Raw genomic sequence first — 20,775 nt, forward strand, 5'->3', positions numbered from 1 at the left:
ACTGCCATCCCATCTTCAAAAATGCAATTGCCAAAATCCCAATCTGAATCACAAATTCTTTTGTGGGTTTTCTTATGCCAAACATTTACCAGACCATTTCCAGGTTGTTCTTTAATTGAACTATCTCCAGCTTCAACAACATCCATAATAACAGGATCTCTTTCCCCCGATACACATTGTCGAACCATGTTCATGTCTTCAATCCCTTCATGCTTTCCATTCACAACATTGTTGTTAACTTGACTATATATATTAGATTCCTCCAGGTTTGCACCAATCTCAAGATGTTATGCATTTCAGCCACAGCAGCAGGAACAATGTTTTGAAATTTATGAACTTTCACATTCTTTGTAACCTCTTCAGACATTATCACACCCTTTCCTTTCCCAATCACCAGCGCAAATTTGTCATTTGAAATACCACCTTCGTTAATTACCAAAGGTTTGGCATAAATGGATGAATACCTTATTCCATGGCTACCATCTTTAGCCAAAACTCATGTATTTGAATCTCCAAAAACATGAGAGATTTATTATTTAGAAAAAAAACTTGCATCTCCGTAGAAGAACGACGATCTCCTTTAGGACAACCATCGGCATTAGGCCGGTGATTTTCCACCGCCATCAGTGGATTCTTCTTCGGCCGCCAAATGATTTTTGAAAATCAGTTTTCTCTCACTAGAATCCCACACCTTTTCTCACTAAAATCCCGCATAGTTTTCTCTCACTAGCATTAGGCCGCCAAATGATTCTATCTATTCATAATAACAAAAAAAATAACATAAAATGTCATTGAGAAGAAGAAGGGAAGAAAGGGAAAAACAGAGAAGAAGAAAATAAAGAAGAAGAAGAAGAAATGAAGATAAGCATGAGGAAGGAAAGGACGGATAAAAAGAATAAAGGAAGATGAGGAAGAAGCACGAAGAAGAAATGGGTAGAAGTTACCTGTGCGTGAGAGAGGGTCGGCGGCAGCGATCGTGCACCTAGGGCAGTAGGTCGACGACGAGCGTTGGTGGGCTTCGGGTCAAGCGAGAAAGGGGGAGGCGGAGGCCTTCGTTACATGTGCGATGTACGGAAAGTTATAGTGGGAGAGTTTCCACTAGATAAGGCAAACAAAATTTTCGTTTTGGAATAGATATGATGAAATGCAATAGTCAAAATAATAGAGGGCCAACATTTATTCAACAGTTTGTAAGCTACAATCAAAATCTTATGTGGGGAGACTCACAAGCAACACTAATAATAGCAGGGAGACTCACAAACGACACTTATAATAGCAATATAATAGTATAATATTTAAACATCTTTTTTTTGGAACATTTAAATTAATTAAGGCAAATTCATACGCACATCATATACATAAAACTCAAACTTAAGACCTCATAATTGATAGACAAAATCCCAACCAAGAGACAAGATGAGCTGCTTATATTTAAACATCTTAAAATATAACTTCTTCCTCAAGAAGGCTAAAACCGCACTTCGGTTCTGAAATGTTGCAGCTGCTGAGTTTCTTTACGGGAGGCACAAAAATGGTTCATTGTGGGTCATTTCCGATGCCTCTTCCCTTCAAAATCCCGCAATCCGCCAAACCCTACCGTTTCTGCAGTTTAAGTAGTAAAAAACCCTATTACTTCGTCTGCTCTTCTTCGTCGACTTCCACCACCTCGTCCACCATTTCGCCGGTGGGCGGCGGCGGAAGAAAGAGGGTTAGAAATCGGAAACTTAATCCCGGCGAAAAGGAGGGCATCGTTGAGGAAATGAGGTTCGTTTCCATGAGACTCCGCACGAGCGACGCCAATGAGGCGTCGGCGACAACCGCTACTTGGCAGCCTTCCATGGAGGGCTTTCTCAACTACCTCGTCGATAGCAAGCTTGTCTTCGAAACCCTAGAACGGATTGTTGAGGACTCCACCGATGTCACCTGTAAGCCTGCGTAGGTCTTCTAATTCAGTTTATTTCTTTTTATTTTTTTTACACTTTTTTGTGCTCTAATCTCTCTTTGGCTAAGGTTTTCTGCAGATGTTTACTTCAGAAGGACTGGTTTAGAACGATCAGCTAGTCTGTCAAAGGATTTAAAATGGTTTAAGCAGCAAGGGTTTGTCATTCCACAACCGAGTTCTCCTGGGACTGTCTACGCTTCTTATCTTGCGGATTTGGCTGAAAAAAGCGCGCCATCATTTCTTTGCCATTTCTACAACATTTATTTTGCTCATTTATATGGTGGCTGTGAGATAGGCAGACAGGTATGGGGCTAAAAATAGACTTTGCATTTCTAGTTTCATCTGTTTTAATGTTGAAACTGCTAGTTCAAACAACATTGTGAAATGTACCCTGCAGGTGGAGTTGTATTTTGACTTGATGATCGAGGGTTGAACTTAAATTAAAAAAATTGTGAGCCAACTAATGAGCTATGTTCAACTTGAATCTAACTTGAATTAGGCCAATCCTAGAGATTGCATCTGTTAGGTTGAGATTTGATTGAAATGTATATGCCTGCGTGTCTTTGAATGCATGAATGCCAATATTCATGGACATCTTTTTATTGTAAATCAATTTAAAATTGATTTGTTGTTCCACTTGGGTTGAGTTTAGATAACAATTAATTAGTTAGACTTAGCTTTCGGCCAATGAGCTTTGTCAACAACTAACAATTGAAAGCTTATGAATCATGTTATTGGATTGAGCTATAGCTTTTGATCACTCGTGCTTGATTTGGTGCTAATTTCTTAAATGTTTGACCCAAGTCAGCTATTAGGAGGCTAGGAAAAGGAGCAAGGGTTTGATATGCTTTTTTGGACTCCTAGATGATCTAGGAGAAAGTTAGGATATCTCTGGATTGAGTCATTCTACTATAGATGACTTTACTTTGTTGTCTTCTCCTTCTAGTTTACTTCTTGGATTTAAAACTTTCCTGTAATACAACATGTTCATTATTTCTACTGCAGGAAACAACAACATCAACTGCACTAGCAACTAGGCTGTTGCTAGACATAGAAACAAAGCAATAAGATATCAACAAGGCAGTAGTAAAACATTATCAAAATATTAATAAGACGTCAACAAGGCAACAATGGCAAACAACAACAACAACAACAAAAACGTCAAGCCTTTATCCCACTATGTGGGATCGGCTATATGATTTCTTTTTCTCTCTTGTGTCTTATTAAGAGTTAAATTCTCATTTAAATCTAATAAAGAATGTAATTTCTAATATTTTCTAACCAAGTCTTGTTAGGTCTACCTCTACCATTCTTAACATAAATTAAATCTTCTATATCTACTTTCTTAACCGGCTCATTTGTAGGCCGCCGTTTTATGTGATCAAACCATCTAAGGCGACTCTCTAATCTAATCTTCCACTAGAGCTACTCCAACCTTTTCACATATATGCTCATTTTGTATCCTGTCTATAAGAGTAAAGCCACTCATCTACCTAAGCATCCTCATCTCTATAACACTTAACGTAATATTATGCCTCTCCTTTAATGGCCAACATTTTGCACCATAAAGCATTGCAGGTCTAAGAACCATCTTATAGAATTTTCCTTTATGTTTGAGGGGACTTTTCTATCACACAACAAGCCCAATGCATTCCTCCACTTTAACCAACCAACTTGAATTCAACTAATAATGTCTCCATCTATTTCACATCACTTTGAACAATAGAGCCAAGATATCAAAAATGTGTGCTCTTATTAATGCCTTGATCACCCAAAGTCACAATCCCCCACTAGATTTATTATTACTAAAATTACACTTCATATATTCAGTTTTATATATACTCAAACGAAAGCCTTTAGACTCTAAGGTTGATCTCCATAATTCAAGTTTACTTTCAACTCTCTATAGTCTTATCAACAAGAAGAATATCATCAGCAAAAAGCATACACCACACCAGGATACAACCTTGTTGACCTCATTTTTGTATGAGGTCACTTGGACCAATCCTGACTCTAAATTAATTTAATCTCTAAACCAATTCAAATTCTAGGATCCTCCTAGAATTCCGACCTTAGGATCTATTCTAGATCTTAGGATCCTTCTAGATTCCATACCTTATGATCTACCTAGAACCTTAGATCGCTTCAGACCTTAGGATCTACCTAGATCTTAGAGAAATCCTGACTTTAGGATCTACCTAGATCTTAGAGAAATCCAGACTCAAACCCAAGGCCAAAGGTCCAAATCCCGAAAGTCTTTTTCATTGAATTTTCAAACACTTCAAAATACAATCAAAAGACCTATGATTCAGAGTCTATCACTTGCAAAGTGATAAGACATATCTCTAGAGGTAACTCTCCAAATTTGAGCCCATTCTGGGGTTTCTAACCCCAAAAACTAAAACAAAATTCAAAGGCTATAAAACCTTCAAATATTCACGGCCTATGCCACTAGACCTGTCATCCAGTATAGTCGCCATATTTTTGTTTGATTGAAAAAGTATAGTTTGAAAAATTTTAATTATCTTTGGGAAATATCAATTTTTTGAAATTTTGAAATTGAACTCCTCATTATAAATGATATATCATCTCGAAAGGTGAACATATCGTTCTCTAATGAGTTCAAATTTCAACGTTTTAAATTCATGCCGATTACTATAATCAAACTCAAGAGGAGACAACATATGATCCCAAATGATCAAAATGATGTTTGATCAAATATTTAACTATAATGATTGGGATATGGGATCATTAATTTTGTAGTCAGAATAATAATAGAACGATTTATCTTTCCAGAGAAAAAGGATATCGCTTATTATTACTCATTTAAAAACGATAATAATGATCGTAAAGTTTAAGTTTCCCAAAGATAATTAATTGAAGGTTTTGAAAAGTTTAATTTTGAAAATCTGGTTTGGGTTCTAAATCTCATACGAGTGCAAGTCATCGTAGTTAATTACATCGTAGGAAAATTGAAAATTTTTCTACGAATACTCTCGATTAAAATAGCGGTAGAAATTTATTTAAGATTTCAAAACTCAATATCAAAGGTGATAAGGATTGAAATTTTCAAATGGGAATGATTCAATATTGAACACTTATTTCTGGAGTCAAAGGAAGAAGGGTAGGTGTTTTTGGATTCTGAATTATTTCAGAAACACCTCAGCCTATCCTAAGTGTTGGGCTTGAATTTGATTGAAATATATTTTAAATTTGAGTGATCAATTTTATTAGAAATTTGAGATTCAATTCCCGAAGGTTGAGGTCTTATAGCCCGAGCCTGCCTCAGAACTTAAGTCTAAATTGGGTACTAAAAATCAGTGACCCGAACCTAGCTAATGCAAAGCAAATCTGGACTTACCCCGACCTAAATTAGGGAGCCAGCTAAACCACATAGGCCCTTTAAAATCATGTGTCCGATCTTTTAATGTTGAGTGGTAAGGACGTTACTTAAGATAAGTTTTTGAGAATAGGGCCGACATCTAGAGCAGATCCTAATTGGCCCTTTGACTTATGTTGGGTGTTTAATGTCTAAATAAATGTAATTAACGATTTAGACTCGATTTAATTTGTATCTAATGCGATGCATGTTAATTGACTCAATTAAATGCTTAAATTTAAAATATATATATATATTTTTTTAAATAAGGCTTAAAAAATAGGTTTTATCCTAGTAGAATGCACAGATTCCCCTTGGATAGATCTGCACCCTCATAGGCCAGGTGGTCTGCCAAAACCCGCAGGCGGGGAGGTGCCTAGCAAGAAGAAAGAAAAATGTAACAAGTATGCATGCGAACTCCCGGCGGTCCCGGGTTTACTTCTTAAATTTGTTAGAGTTGCTATGTGAGCTTAAATGTTTTAATTTTGTTTAAGTAGAAATAGTTTTGAATGAGTCCTTATGAGTCTACGATCGGATTCCAGGCTAAATCAAAATACGACATGCGAGATCGCAAAAAAAAAAAAAAAACTAAGAAAAGTAGGCAGATCCTAATCATAATCAACACATCAATCGATAAATAAATCAATTAAATGAAATTAATATCAAATTGAAAGGCCACATGACAAGGGAAACTTATTATTATATCCCAGAATTTGCAGAAAAGTAAAGTGGCCGGGCACCACTGACAACAACCCGGATTTTAACTCCTAAAAGACAAGTGACTTTGAGAATTGAGACTCTTCTCGACTTCCACTTCTTTGTCTTTCCATGAGCTTCTTGATCCGTCGGTTCAAGATATCCAAATGAAAAGAAACACCCCCTTGAAAAGGGGTGTTATCTTTCCTCTTTGGATATTTTCAAAATCATCCAAATTTGAATCTCTAAATGGAGAGGGACTCTCCCCTAAGGGATGTCTCTTCCTCTTTGGATTCCAAATTAGATGTTTTAACATCCCATTCTCAAGTTACTTAACATTACAACGTATTTCAAATCAAATTACATCAATTTAAAATAAAAATCTAGACTCGATTCTGCAGGGTTATCCTAATAATCAGCAGTTAATTAACATCCCAAGCAGTTATATTTAATCTCAAGCAGTTAATAATTGAAATTTAAAATGCTCAATTACTCACAACACAGAGTGCAGAAAAGTAAGTAAACAAACATATCAATTCTAAGCGATCAAACACCATGTAGTGAAAACTCAAAAATCATGCACACAGCGGAAAAATAAACACTGGCCTAGCCTAAAATTAGAGTTGGTTATCCTAGCAAACCATCTAAAGTGTATGAGGTAGGTCGTGTGGTTTGGATATGTCCTATGGAGGGTAATTTGTTTAAGTTGTTTGAATTTTTGATTGGTTGAAAGGCTTAAGGGAAAAATTTAATTAAAGTTTAAGTATTAATGATTTGAAATTGATTTTAAGATTGATTTTAATTATTTGTTGGATACCACATTTGTTTTTCACCGAGGCCGTGAAGTTTATTTCACCTTCCTTGGGGCTAAGTTATAGCCACTTAGGCCTGGGTTACCTAGTGGTACCTGGTATAATTAAGTGTTTTTATTTGATTAAGGTTTAAATGTTAATAAATTTTAATTAAAGTTGATTGATTGCTGGTTTTAAAGTTGATTTAAACATTTTTGGAGTTTTAAAGTGATTTTGAGTTTTAAGAAATTTTGGATTATTTTAATCATTTAATTAAAGGGCCAAAAGTTGACTTTTAAATTAAGTGTTTTATGGAAAATTAATATTTTATTAAAATACTAGATCTTAATACGATCAGTTAGACTGTAAGTGTGCTGAAATTGGATTTTTTTAGATTTAGTTATGAAGGTTTGAAGTTTATGCATTTATTAGAATTTTAAAAATTATTTAATTAGAGACCTTTTTGTGATTTTGATCCAAAGGTCAGAAATGACCTAAGAAGAGATTTCCAAGTGTTTGGGAATTTTCTGGAATTTTTTTAATTATTTTTAATTAATTAAAGATTCAATTTTACTTAAAATTAAATTAAGACCAGATTTGCTATCAAATTAAATTGGTTCCATTTTTTATTGATTAAGGGTTTGATTCTGGTCAATTAGAGGTCTTATTTGTAATTTTTGGATTTAAATTTGATTTATTACAATTTTTAGAAGTTTAAAGAGCTTAATTAAGGGTTTAAACTTAAGAAAATTGATTAAGGGTCTTAATGATCTCTAAAACCAGTGAAAAATTTTCTATGGGCTGAGAGTGTCACTATGTTCAAATGTTCAAAGTTTCAAGTCAAGAGGATGCATATCCTAATACTTATAGTTTCTCTAATTATTTTCTTAAATGATGTCACTAAATTAGCTAGGTTTGAATCAATGTTTCTTACCCTTGGACAAGCATGAAATAAGCACACACAAAGATACAATCAAGTCCTTAAAATTAGGAGATACTTAGGCTATGTGATGTATGCTCCCTAAACGTGCAAATCAAATTAAAGCTTAATTAATTGAAGGATCAATCAATAAATAATTAGCAAATTAATTATTCATTGATTAATCATCATTCCACATAAATTCTATTTAATCAAGCTCAACCCGTGTCTAAGATTTTAAACTCCTCACTCAAAGCTCTCAAAATTTAATGTATATAATTTTAAAACTAATTTTGATATTTAGAAAATAGATTAATTTTAAGGATTTCTAGAAAATTTAAGTAATTCAAAAGAATTTTGAATAAGTCTAAAAAATAGTTTTAAAATTATTTTAAAATAAATTTGAAAATATGTTTTTTAAATAATTTAAGATGATTTAAAATAAAGATTTTTTGAATTTTTAAAAATTATTGAATTAAATATTAATTAAATACTCAAATCTTAAGTAATTAAAATTATTTAAAATATATAAAATATATCAAATTAATTTTAATAATTAACATTTTTAGTGCACTTCTTGAATATTTTCAGAAAATAACTTAAAATTGAATTTTGAAAAATATTTAATAAAATTATTAATTAGTAATAACTTAATGGTTGAAAATCTATAAGTAATTCAAATTATTATAAAAACAAATTAAATTTTGAATTTAAAATTAATTTGGATTTAAAATATTTAAAATTTTAAAAATTTTGAGAATATTTAATGTTTAACTAATTAAAAAAGTAATTAATTATTCAAATATTTAAATAATACGAATTATTTAAACATCATTAAACATTTGTTATTTAAGTTTTAATTTTAAAAGATTAAATATGTTTAATAATTTAGTTAAAGTATTTATAATAACATTATGGATATTTTTATCTTATTAATTGGATTAGTTTTGATTAAAAATGAGTAAAATATTAATATTAAATATTTGAATAATTTAAAATATGTAAATATTTTAAATTAATTTTAAATTTAAATTAAAGGGTTTTAAAAAAAGCTGAGCATTTTGATATAAAAAATGAAATTTTTAGATTTATATTTTATTTTTAGTAGTTTTTATGAATTTTCTGTTAATTAAAAATCATTTAAAAATAATTTAGAAAACTAATTAAATAAAAAAATCAGCGGCGGCGCCACATGAGCGCTCGCTAAATTCGTCCGGCTGAACCGCGCCAATATTTGATATTGTATATATATTTTAAAATAATTTAATTATTTAAAATTGAGTTATTAATTAATATTTAATTCAAAATAATTTTTCAAAGTTCAAAGAACTCTATTAAAATCATCTTAAATTATTTAAAAATTTTTATTCAAATTTATTTTAAAAGTATTTTAAAACTATTTTTGAGATTTATTCAAAATTATTTTGAATTACTTAAATTTTCTAAAAATTCTTAAAATTATTCTATTTTCTAAATATCAAAATTAGTTTTAAAATTATATACATTAAATTTTGAGAGCTTTGAGTGAGGAGTTTGAAATCTTAAGCATGGGTTGAACTTGATTAAATAGAATTTATGGGAATGATGATTAATCAATGAATAAGTACTTTGCTTATTATTCATTGATTAATCATTCAATTAATTAAGCTTTAATTTGATTTACATGTTTAGGGAGCACATACTATATAGCCTAGGGATCTCCTATTTTTAAGGACTTGATTGTATCTTTGTGTGTGCTTATTTCATGCTTGTCCAAGGGTTAGAAACATTGATTCAAATCTAACTAACTTAGTGACATCATTAAGGATAATAATTAAGAACTTATGTTTAGAAAACTTAGAGAAATTATAGGCATTAGGATATACATCTTCTTGATTTGAAACTTTAAATATTTGAACATAGTGATACTCTCAGCTCATAGAAAAATTTTCACTGGTTTTAGAGATCATTAAGACCCTTAATCAATTTTCTTAAGTTTAAACCCTTAATTAAGCCCTTTAAACTTCTAGAAATTGTAATAAATCAAATTTAAATTCAAAAATTACAAGTAAAATCTCTGACTGACCAGAATCAAACCCTTAATAAAAAATGAGACCAATTTAATTTGACAGCAAATCTGGTTTTAATTTAATTTAAAGTAAAATTGAATTTTTAATAATTAAAAATAATTAAAAATTTCAAAAAATTTTCAAACACTTGGGAATCTCTCCTTAGGTCATTCCTGACTTTCAGTGGAGTTGATTTCAAAGAGTTGGAAGTTCATTGAGAACAAAATCACAAAAAAGCCTCTAATTAAACAATTTTTAAAATTCTAATAAATGCACAAACTTCAAAAATTCAAAACTAATTCAAGAAAAAATTCAAAGCAGTCAAACTCAATTGCATTCAAATCATAATAATGTATAATATTTATTAAAATATTAAAATTCTAGAAAACCATTAAATTTTAAAAAATAAACTTTTGGTCAAATCTCAAGTCAAAATCAAGTTAAAACATCAAACCTTTATAACTAAATCTAGAAAAATCCAATTTCAGCGTACTTATTGTCTAACTGATCATATTAAGGTCTACTATTATAATAAAATATTAATTTTCCAGAAAACATTCTTAATTTAAAAGTCAACTTTTGACCCATGAATTAAATGATTTAAAATAATCAAAAAATTTCTAAAACTCAAAATCACTTTAAAACTCCATAAATGTTTAAATCAACTTTAAAACCAATAATCAACTAACTTTAATTAAAATTTATTAAATTTTAATTCTTAATCAAATAAAAACACTTAGTCATACCGGGTACCACTGGGTAACCCAGGCCTACGAGGCTATTAGCTTAGCCCTAAGGAAGGTAAAATAAACTTCACGGCCTCGATAAGAAGCAAAAGTGGTATCCAACAGACAATTAAAATCAATTTCAAAATATTAATACTTAAACTTTAATTAAAATTTTCCCTTAAGCCTTTCAACCAATCAAAACTTTAAACAACTTTAACAAATTGCCCTCCATAGGACATCCAAATCACACGACCCACGTCACACACATTAGATAGTTTACTAGGACAATCAACTCTAATTTTAGGCTTGGTTGGTGTTTACTTTTCCGCTATGTGCCGGGTTTTTGAGCTTTCATTGCATGCTGGTTGCTAGCTTAGAATTGATGTGTTTGTTTACTTATTTTTCTGCACTCTGTGTTGTGAGTAATTGAGCATTTTCAAATTTCAAATATTAACTGCTTGGGATTGATTATAACTGCTTGAGATTGAATATTAGCTGCTTGAGATTATATATAACTGCTGATTATTAGGATAACCTTGCAGGATCGAGTCTAGAATTTTCTCTTTTATTAAATGTAATTTGAGATATATTTATGGTTGTAAATATTGAAAGTGACTTGAGAATGGGATGTTAAAACATCCAATTTGGAATCCAAAGAGGAAGGGACATCCCTTAGGGGAGAGTCCCTCTAAATTTGGAGCTCCAAATTTGGATGACCTTTCAAATATCTAAAGAGGAAAGATAACACCCCGTTCAAGAGGGAGTTTCTTTTTATTTGAAAATCCGGACCTAACTATCCAAAGAGTTGCAGAAGGACGAAGAAGTGGATAGCGAGAATACCCATTCTTAAAGTCACTTGAGTCTTAGGAGTAGAATCCTGGTTGTGATCAGTGGTGCTCGGCCACTTTAATTTTTTGCAAATTCTGGGATGTAATGACAAGTGACACTTGCCATATGGATATTCAATTTGAGCATTTAATTTGATTGATTTATTTAATTGATTGCGCAGTAAAACTACCTGTTTTTCAAGTCTTTTTACTTGCATGCCGTATTTAATTTAGCTTGGAATCCGATTGTAGGCTCTTAAGGACTTGCTAAAATTTTTCTACTTAAATCAAATTAAAACATTTAAGCTCACATAGAAACTCTAACGTTTTAAGAAGAAAGCCCGGGGCCGCCGGGAGTTCGCATGCATACTTGCTGCATTTTCTCTCCTTTTACTAGGCACCTCCCCGCCTGCGGGTTTTGGCAGACCACCTGGCCTATGAGAGTGTAGATTTGTATAAGGGGAATCTATGCATCTTTAGGATAAAACCTATTTTTAAGCCTTTTTAAAATTGCTTCATTTTGATTTGGGCATTCAATTGAGTCGACTAGCATGCATTGTATTAGTAACAAATTAAATCAAGTCTAAAATTTTAATTGAATTTATTTAGACATCAAATACCCAATATAAGTCAAAGGGGCTAATTAGGATTGCTCTAGATGTCGGCCCCAATTCCTCAAACTTAATCTAATTAACGTCCCTATCACTCTATATTAATTGGCCGGATACATGTTTTTAAAGCGCTTAGGTGGTTTAGCTGGCTCCCCAATCCAGGCCGGGGTAAGTCCAGATTTGCACTGCATTAGCTATATCCGAGTCACTTTTCAGTACCCAATTTAGACTTAGGTTCTGAGACAAGCTCTGGCTATAAGGTTTCAACCTTCGGGAATTGAATCCCAATTTTCTAATAAAATTGACCATTTAACTTAAAAATTTCTTTCAATCAAATTAGAGCCCAACATGTAGGATAGACTGGGGCATTTCTGAATTGTTGCAGAATCCCAGGTGCCTCCTACCTTTCTTCCTTTGACCCTAGAATAAGTGTTCAACATTGAACAAATCCCATTTGAAAATTCTTACCCTTTTCCTCCTTTGATATCGATCTTTGAAAATCTTAAATAAAATTTATACCGCTATTTTAATCGAGAGTATTCGTAAGAAACTCTTGTTTTCCTATGATGTAATTAACTACGAGGGCCTGTGCTCGTAGGAGATTTAGAAACTCAGACCAGATTTTCAAAATTAAACTTTTCAAAACCTTGAATTAATTATCTTTAGGAAATTTAAATTCAACGATCATTATCGTCATTTTCAAATGATTAATAACAATATTTTCTTTCCTTGGAAAGATATGTCGTCATATTATTATGATTTTGATTTTGAAATTAATGATCATTTTATTCAGATTAGTATAGTCAAATACTCAATTAAATTTCATCTTGACCCTCAGGGGTCATATCATATATGATTCACTCCTGTGTTTGACTATAGTAATCAGGATAAATTCAAAGTTTTATAATTTGAACCTATTAGAGAATGATATTATCGCCTCTCAAGGTGATATATTATCTATAATAAAGAGTTCAATTTTAAAACTAAAATATCAAAATTTAATATTCCCAAAGAAAATTAAACTTTTTCAAAACTATATTTTTTTAATCAAACAAACCTCGTGCAATGTCTAGTGAGAACATCCATAACTAAAGCAAACTGATATGGACTTAAGGTCGATCCTTGATGTAATCCAACTAAAATAGGCAAATACTTGGTCAAACCACCTTGTGTTTGGACACAAGTAATAGCTCTTGCATATATATCCTTAATGACTTGAATATAAGCATTATCCACCCCTTTCTTTTCTAGAACTCTCCATAGCCATTCTCTTGTAATTTTATCATATGCTTTATCTAAATCAATAAATATCATATGTAGATCATCTTTATTCTCTATACTTCTCCATCAAACCTCTCAATAAATGTATAACTTCCATAGTAGACTTACTTGGCATAAATCCAAATTAATTTTGAGAAACATTAGTATCATGTCGTAACCTATGCTCCATAACTCTCTCTCTCTCTCTCTCTCTTAGAGTTTTAAAGTATGAAACATTAACTTAATTCATCCATAATTCGCACAATCTTGAACATCACCATTATTCTTAAAAATAGGAATCACTACACTCATTCTTTACTCATCTGACATCTTTTTAGTCTTCAAAATAATATTAAAAAGTTTAATAAGTCAAGAAATTCCTTCATATTCTAAGCATTTCCACACTATTTGAATATCATCAGGTCTAATAAGCTTTCGCACACTTATTTCTTTAAAAAACCTCTAAATTCGATTTTAGCTAAGTATATCGATAAAAACAAAAAAAATTAGGTTTTCATTATAGTAGTGCGTTATCGGTTTCACATAAGTCAATCGCGATTGACAAGTCATATTCGATTATGTTAAGAATTTTAGAAAATACTATCTCTTGACCATTATGTTGATATCCTCTTTAATAAAAACAGATATTTTGATCTCATACTTATATACACTTTCACTTGATCTAAATCATTAACTACATCCTTATCTTGTTAGCTAAACTGTAAATAACAGTAATCGTCTTTGCCCTCCTTTAGTACTACACTTATATTATATAAATCATTAAAAGTTAAATTTTTATATATCTCCATTATTATCTTTTTAAGACGCCTTATTAAGCCTCTTTGGATACTTATTGCACTAATTATTAAGAATTTTATATATAAATAAATTTTTATAATAAATCTTCTTATTTTTTAATTTTTTTCTATACATTTTGATTCCATCACCAACAATTTTTTCTATCAGGAGTTTTTCTCTTTGATACTCCAAGTACATCTTTTATAATATTCTTAATATCACTAATACCTCTTTCCTACATAATATTAGCTTCCTCATGCATAGACAAAATTTTCAGATCTAGTTTCTTACTCTCAAAAATATTTTTCCCGTTCATCTTAATGTTCAAAGCGATGTTGGGTACATAAATTTTAATTCGGAATAACTTTATAATATTTGCAATCTAAACAATATATTTTTCTTATAAGAAAATAATCAATATGAGTTTTACTATATCCATTTTTATAAGTGATGAGTTGCTCATCTCTTTTCTTGAATAAGATATTAACAATTATAAAATCATAATCTAAAGAAAAATCTAAAGGAAATGGTTGTGCTTTGGTATTGGATACAATAGCTATGATTTTTGATGGAATAAACTAGATAAAATTGCTAGGAATCTAAGTCTTTTATGTTATGGGAAATAGGAACAGCATCAAGTAGAATTATAGAGGATTAAAGAGGATCTGCTTTGGGAAGAATTTTTATTTTAGATTAATTTCATTGTAGGAAATTAAGGCTATTTATACATAAATATAACATGGATGAATTCTTATCCACTTTCTAAGTAATTTCCACAAAAAAGAACCCTATCTACAAATAATCAACTAGATAAGCTTAAACTAAAAGATAATTTCAACATGAATTATCCTCATGCTAAATTAAAAATATAAAAGCAAGCTTATACAAATGAGTTTTCAAAATTGTCCATATCATGCTATAATTTTATATTTCAATTCCTCAATTGATGATTTATTTTCATCAGTGGACTCCTGAAATCAACACCATCGATAATATCGATGATGAAATTAGATTGATAATAATTAATGGAACATCATGTCGTAAAAAATTTCTTGATCCTTTAATGATCTGATGCTTAAATTATGATTGTTGACATCTCTTCTTTCTAGCTGTTCAAAAATGATGTGGATTTGATTTCTTCTTATCCTTTTTTTCTGTTTGAATTTGTAAGAATTGATACGACTGTGGCTTTTCAAGCTCCTTTTGTAATGAAGACATCTTTGATTTTTGCAGCTTTTGCTCTATTGCTCTTTTAGAAGACATGTTTTTCTTTCTTTATGATGTCTAGCGGGTACACTATTGTGTAATTGTTCACCACTCCTTGATGGTTTTCACATTGGTGGAGTGGAGTCAATCCTAATGATTGAATTTGATACATTGAATATTTGGGAATGAGCCTGTGAGAGAGTATCATGTTCATGAGTATGTAAATAAGAAAATGAAATTAATTGAGATGCTTAGAGAAAGAAGAACCAAATTAATAAATTGAAGACTTTATAAACAAATGGTTTTAGTCCTTTCTAGACCTTTTGAGTTGAACATTTGGATGCATCATTTTTTTTTATTTATTTTTTATTTTTTTAACATTTGAATGCATCATGATTGTTGTGTACTTACCCTTTTTGAAAGGAGAAAACTCAAGAAGTTAATGTTTATTTAATTTATTTTCATCTTTACAATCTAGTCGTTAAATTAAGTTGTCTTTAAAAAGAATCATTTAGATTGAGGCAACATTTATGTTGTGATACCAAATGAAAGTTAGAACAGTCCATGGAAGGAGAATATGTTTGATTCTGACATGTTGAGTCATTTGAGGTTGAGATAGATCATTTGAGGCATAGGCTAAGGCGATTACATTTACAGTTACACATAACAAATATAATTCTAAATCAATGTTGATTCTATCTAAAATATATTAAAGATGACCCATGAATATAGTTGAGTAGAACAAAGACATGCTTGAGTCATTTTGGAATCATAATTGATGCAGACAAAGCTAGTTTTTTTAATATATGTTCCTACCTGTTGAATTTATTTACTTGCTTCCTTGATAGCTATATGTGTATTTAATCTTTGGGCTATTTTTTTCCTTACTAGGCTTGACCCATTTCCTCCTATATTGGCCGGATGCTTGGTGTTCTCCATGATGATTTCAGATTCCCATATTGCTGGCTGTTCCTGTTTGTGTTCCCTGTGCTAATTTTAGATTCCCGTATTGCTGGCTATTGGTTTTCCCATGGAGATTTTAGTTTTACTCCTGCTGCTGGTTTCCCCTGCAGATTTTAGATTCCTATTGGTGTTCCCCATGCTGATTTAAGATTCCCATATTGCTGGCTGTTGGTTTTCCAAGCAGATTTTGGTACCCTACTGTTGACCGTTCATTTCCCTCCTTGCTAATTCCAAGAATAGTGTTTTATCTTCTAAAAAAAAGTGGTTGACTTGATTGATTTCTATTGACTATTTGGTTGGCACATTTATGTGAGCAATTGGGCCTTCTTCTCCTATAAAAGGTGACATATCTTCTTTGAAAGAGTATTTTAGGAGAGTGATGTGATGAATATGTAGACACTATAACCTGCGGGTTATTTAGTTTGCGAGCTATCTTCTTCTACCTTCTTCTATTTTGTCTCGGTCTTCTATCTATACTTCTCTCCACGGTTCCCAATCCACCTATATCTTTCTTCTCTAAAACTTTTTATAGTTGTAAGGTGTCGTTGCGTCATGTTTATTTAAATTGTTTGTTGTTGTTGTCCCAAATGATGTAAGGTGTGTTTTTATTTAAAATATTATTGTTTTGTTTGTAATTTCTAGTGTTTGTACTCTTTTTTTTTTTTGTTGCATCAATAATTTAGTCGAGTAGGTCTGAATTATGGCTGAATGATTTGGAATCAAGCTAAGTGAAATTTAACTATTGAGGAGTAAGATGGAATGTTTAAATTTCAGAAGCTAGGGGAGAAGCTCCTTCTTTGGTTGGTTGATCAGTTTAAAGTAGTCAAGCCCAAGTATGAAGAGGATTCTGGTCAGTAGGTGCGGCTAGAATGATTTCACATGAAAGTGGATGGTTTCCACATGGCGCATGACTTGTGTGAGGTTTGTTCGCTATGATGATTGGTAGGTGACATCGCCGAGGTATTTGAAAGGATCCTTGAATTTTAGAATGGCTTTGCGCACTGCTAAGTAGATTAGTTTTTGGTTTTGGGCTGAAGACTTCTGGAAGTGCTAGTCATAGTTAAAAAAGGCAACTAGAGTAGCAAGGAATTATAGCCTAGATAGGTTTTGGGAGAATCGTGAGGATCACAAGCAAGTATTCACTGGGATGATCTCTGAGAAGAGCTATTCTATGATGAGGGTTTTCTTGGGTCATTGAAAATGCTTGCTGTATGACTTCAACTATTCAAATCTTTATGTTAATCGTTTGTTTATCTTAGAGTGGCATGTGGATGACCAGGATTGCATCTTCAAAACATTTTGAATTTAGCTTACACTTTGTCACTTCGCTCTTGTTTTTGGTCCTTCCTCCAAAGCTTGTTCAACTACACCAGGCCACTAGCTTCCCACCTTTGAAAGACTAAACTACTATTCAGCTCATTTTTAGGCTTTTTGCTGGTACTCGAGCCATATCAGATAAATTATGCATGTGCTAATTTTTAACGGGTGTAGAGATTTTGGTGATATAAAGGGTGTTATATACCGCAACAGCAATTGTTTTTCCTTTCTATTTTTTTCTACCTTCTAGAGAAGAGTTCATGGTGCAATTTTCAACATTTTTCATTGTTATGGTCCGATATTTGACAATGGTCATCACTTTACTAGACATATTGGTCTTATAAGACTTGGCATCTCCAACCTTCCTCTCCTTTTTATTGTTGGCAAAAGAAGACCCACTTTGGAATAGTTTTTGAATCTTCTTTCATTTTCTTTAGTTTTTGTGCTCCATAGTGTCACCGGCATATTGTCCGAAATAAGATTGATAATTGGGAACAAAACGGGCTCATTTACAATTTGTAAGTAAAGTACTGAGGTTTCCTTCATTAGTACTCTATCTCCATAAAATTTATTTCCAATGTATCCACTTGATGTTGAAATTTTATGGTGTACACATACATAGATTATCTTGCATGTTCTCCTCAAATTATGTGTCTAATTATTATGCAATAGCAATTGTTTTTTCCTTTCTATTTTTTTCTACCTTCTAGGGAAGAGTTCATGGTGCAATTTTCAACATTTTTCGTTGGTATGGTCCGATAGTTGACAATGGTCATCACTTTACTAGACACATTGGTCTTATAAGACTGGGTATCACCAACCTTCCTCACCTTTTTATTGTTGGTGAAAGAAGACCCACTTTGGAATAGTTTTTGAATCTTCTCTCTTTTTCTTTAGTTTTTGTGCTCTATAGTGTCACCAATATATTGTCCGAAATAAGATTGATAAATGGGAACAAAACGGGCTCATTTACAATTTGTAAGTAAAGTACTGAGGTTTCCTTCATTAGAACTTCCATCTCCATAAAATTTATTTCCAATGTGACCACTTGATGTTGAAATTTTATGGTGTACGCTTATATAGATTATCTTGCATGTTTTCCTCAAATAATGTGTCTAATTATTATGCAACAGCAATTGTTTTTTTCTATATATATTTTTTTATACCTTCTAGGGATGAGTTCATGGTGCAATTTTCAACATTTTTCGTTAGTATGGTCAATATTTGACAATGGTCACCACTTTACTAGACACATTGGTCTTATAAGACTGGGCATCACCAACCTTCCTCACCTTTTTATTATTAGTGAAAACAGACCCACATTGGGCCGGTTCTTACTTACAGGCGGCAGACCAAGCCAGCCACCTCCTAGGGATTGACGTCCAAGCTTCTAGTGGACACCACTAGGAAATTCAATAAGGAAGGAGGGGGTGGCTAGGATTGGAGGGAAAGTTTGAATTAAGTATTTGAATTATGTATTAAGTAGGAGGAGATGTTTAGGGTTTAGGGTTATTTGATAATTTGTGGCTGATTTGGTGTCTTTGGGTATTGGCGTCTTGGGCCCTAGATTCGTCTAGGGATTGGGATGGATCGATCCTCCTCTCAAACTGAGGATCAATTGTATCTTGCTATTTGCTTCCGTTAGTTGAATTTTGCTACTCTTTTCTCTGATTTTTCCATCGTTTTGTGGAAGAAAGGATTTTTTCAGCCATTGATCCAACAATTGATAGATTGATCCTCCTCTTTCTGTACAACCATTGATCCAATAATTCAGTGAGATTTTTCAGCCACTTCAAGGATTGTCACTACCAAGGGAGTAGGAGTATGCTATCATATTGAAGGAAGATGTGCCACCCATCAATGTTAGACCCTAGCGCTATTCTCAATTTCAGAAGGATGAGATTGAAAAGTTGATTAGAGAGATGTTGAAAGCAGGGATTACCAGACCTAGTTCTAGCCCAATATTACTGGTTAGAAAGAAAGATGGGAGTTGGAGGTTTTGTGTAGTCTGAGGAGCATCAGAGATGGTTGTCCAGTTGTTAGGGTATGATTTTGAAATACAGTATAGACCAATAATGGAGAACAAGGCAGCAGATGCATTATCTAGATGCACGGGGGAGTTACAGGCGATAGTAGTGTCGGTCTCAATAGTGCTAGATTAGGAGGCCATTATGGAGGAAAGTGCACGGGATGAGGAGTTAGGAAGGATTATGGTTGATTTATTGAATGAGAGGAATAGTCACTAAGGGTATTCTCTAGAAGGGGAGAGGTTGTTGTATCAAGGGAAGGTTTGTGATGCCTAGGACATCAGTCCACATTCCACATTGAGCACCTACTCCAGGAATTCCTTGGAAGCGTTGTTGGGAGTCATTCAGGGGTGCAAAAGATGTACATGAGACTTGCCTTAGATTTGTATTGGAAGGGGATGCACAAGGATGTGGAGATGGTAGCTAGATATGAGATCCATCAAAGGAACAAGTACATGGCCATGTCTCTAGGAGGATTGCTACAACCTTTAGCTTTATCAGGTAGGCTGTGGGAGGAGTTATTCATGGACTTCTTAGATGAATTTGTTGTGAATCTGGATTCAGGGATTATAATTTTGATGATAGTAAACATTTCAGACATTTCTGTTTTTCTACTATTGTCCTGCTTACTAACGTTTTAGGTCTCCATAAGATCAATTGCAAATCAAGCCAGCTCAAGATTGGGTAGATTAGGACTGAGTTAGTCTGTAAGTGTATATGTTACACAGATACGGATACGGCGACACGAATACGACACGATACGGATACGGGACACGTCAATTCTTAAAAATATAGGATACATATACGATGTAGATACGACATTATAATATATAAATCATACATAAAAAATTAAGAAAGTAATTAAAGCGTAATATTTGAAATGACAAAAAAAATTAAAAGCAACATGATTTTTAGCATTGTATCTTATAATATCAAAATAAAAATAAGTATTAAATATTGAAATGTCTAGTACAAAAAAAAAATAAAATTATAAATTGTTCAGCACATGAAGTTTCAACTATTCAATATGAGGAATGATAGGATTAGCTTCTTTTGTGGTTTGTTTTTGAATTTCTATATCATCTTCAATAAATATCATAGCTTCCAATTCAGGCTCATCAAGTTAATCATCAATTTCTAATATTCCCATATCCTCAAGAGATTCAAATCCATCTCCAACAACATCCCACATCCTGTTGTATCCTTCAATATAAGTTGGAGTTTTTCTTGAGAGAAGTTGAAGGTTTGTATGCACATAAACTA

At 32.3% G+C, this 20,775-nt stretch overlaps 1 protein-coding gene across 3 annotated transcripts in view; it reads left to right on the forward strand.

Moving 5' to 3' along the window:
- The first annotated feature begins 1,467 nt into the window (after window positions 1–1,467).
- LOC110105722 (probable inactive heme oxygenase 2, chloroplastic) overlaps window positions 1,468–20,775 on the forward strand; it is a 31,931-nt gene continuing 12,623 nt past the window's right edge. The window contains exons 1-2 of one of the 3 annotated variants that reach the window (XM_020835327.2): window positions 1,468–1,935; window positions 2,011–2,245. In XM_020835327.2, coding sequence (XP_020690986.1) covers window positions 1,493–1,935; window positions 2,011–2,245 — 678 coding nt within the window. In that variant the 5' untranslated portion in view covers window positions 1,468–1,492. The remainder of the gene's footprint in view (window positions 1,936–2,010; window positions 2,246–20,775) is intronic. The other 2 variants (XM_028696179.1, XM_020835328.2) reach the window with 2 other exon arrangements.

This window comes from Dendrobium catenatum, unplaced genomic scaffold (genome assembly GCF_001605985.2).
Source record: "Dendrobium catenatum unplaced genomic scaffold, ASM160598v2 fragScaff_scaffold_716, whole genome shotgun sequence".
Lineage (NCBI taxonomy): Eukaryota > Viridiplantae > Streptophyta > Magnoliopsida > Asparagales > Orchidaceae > Dendrobium > Dendrobium catenatum.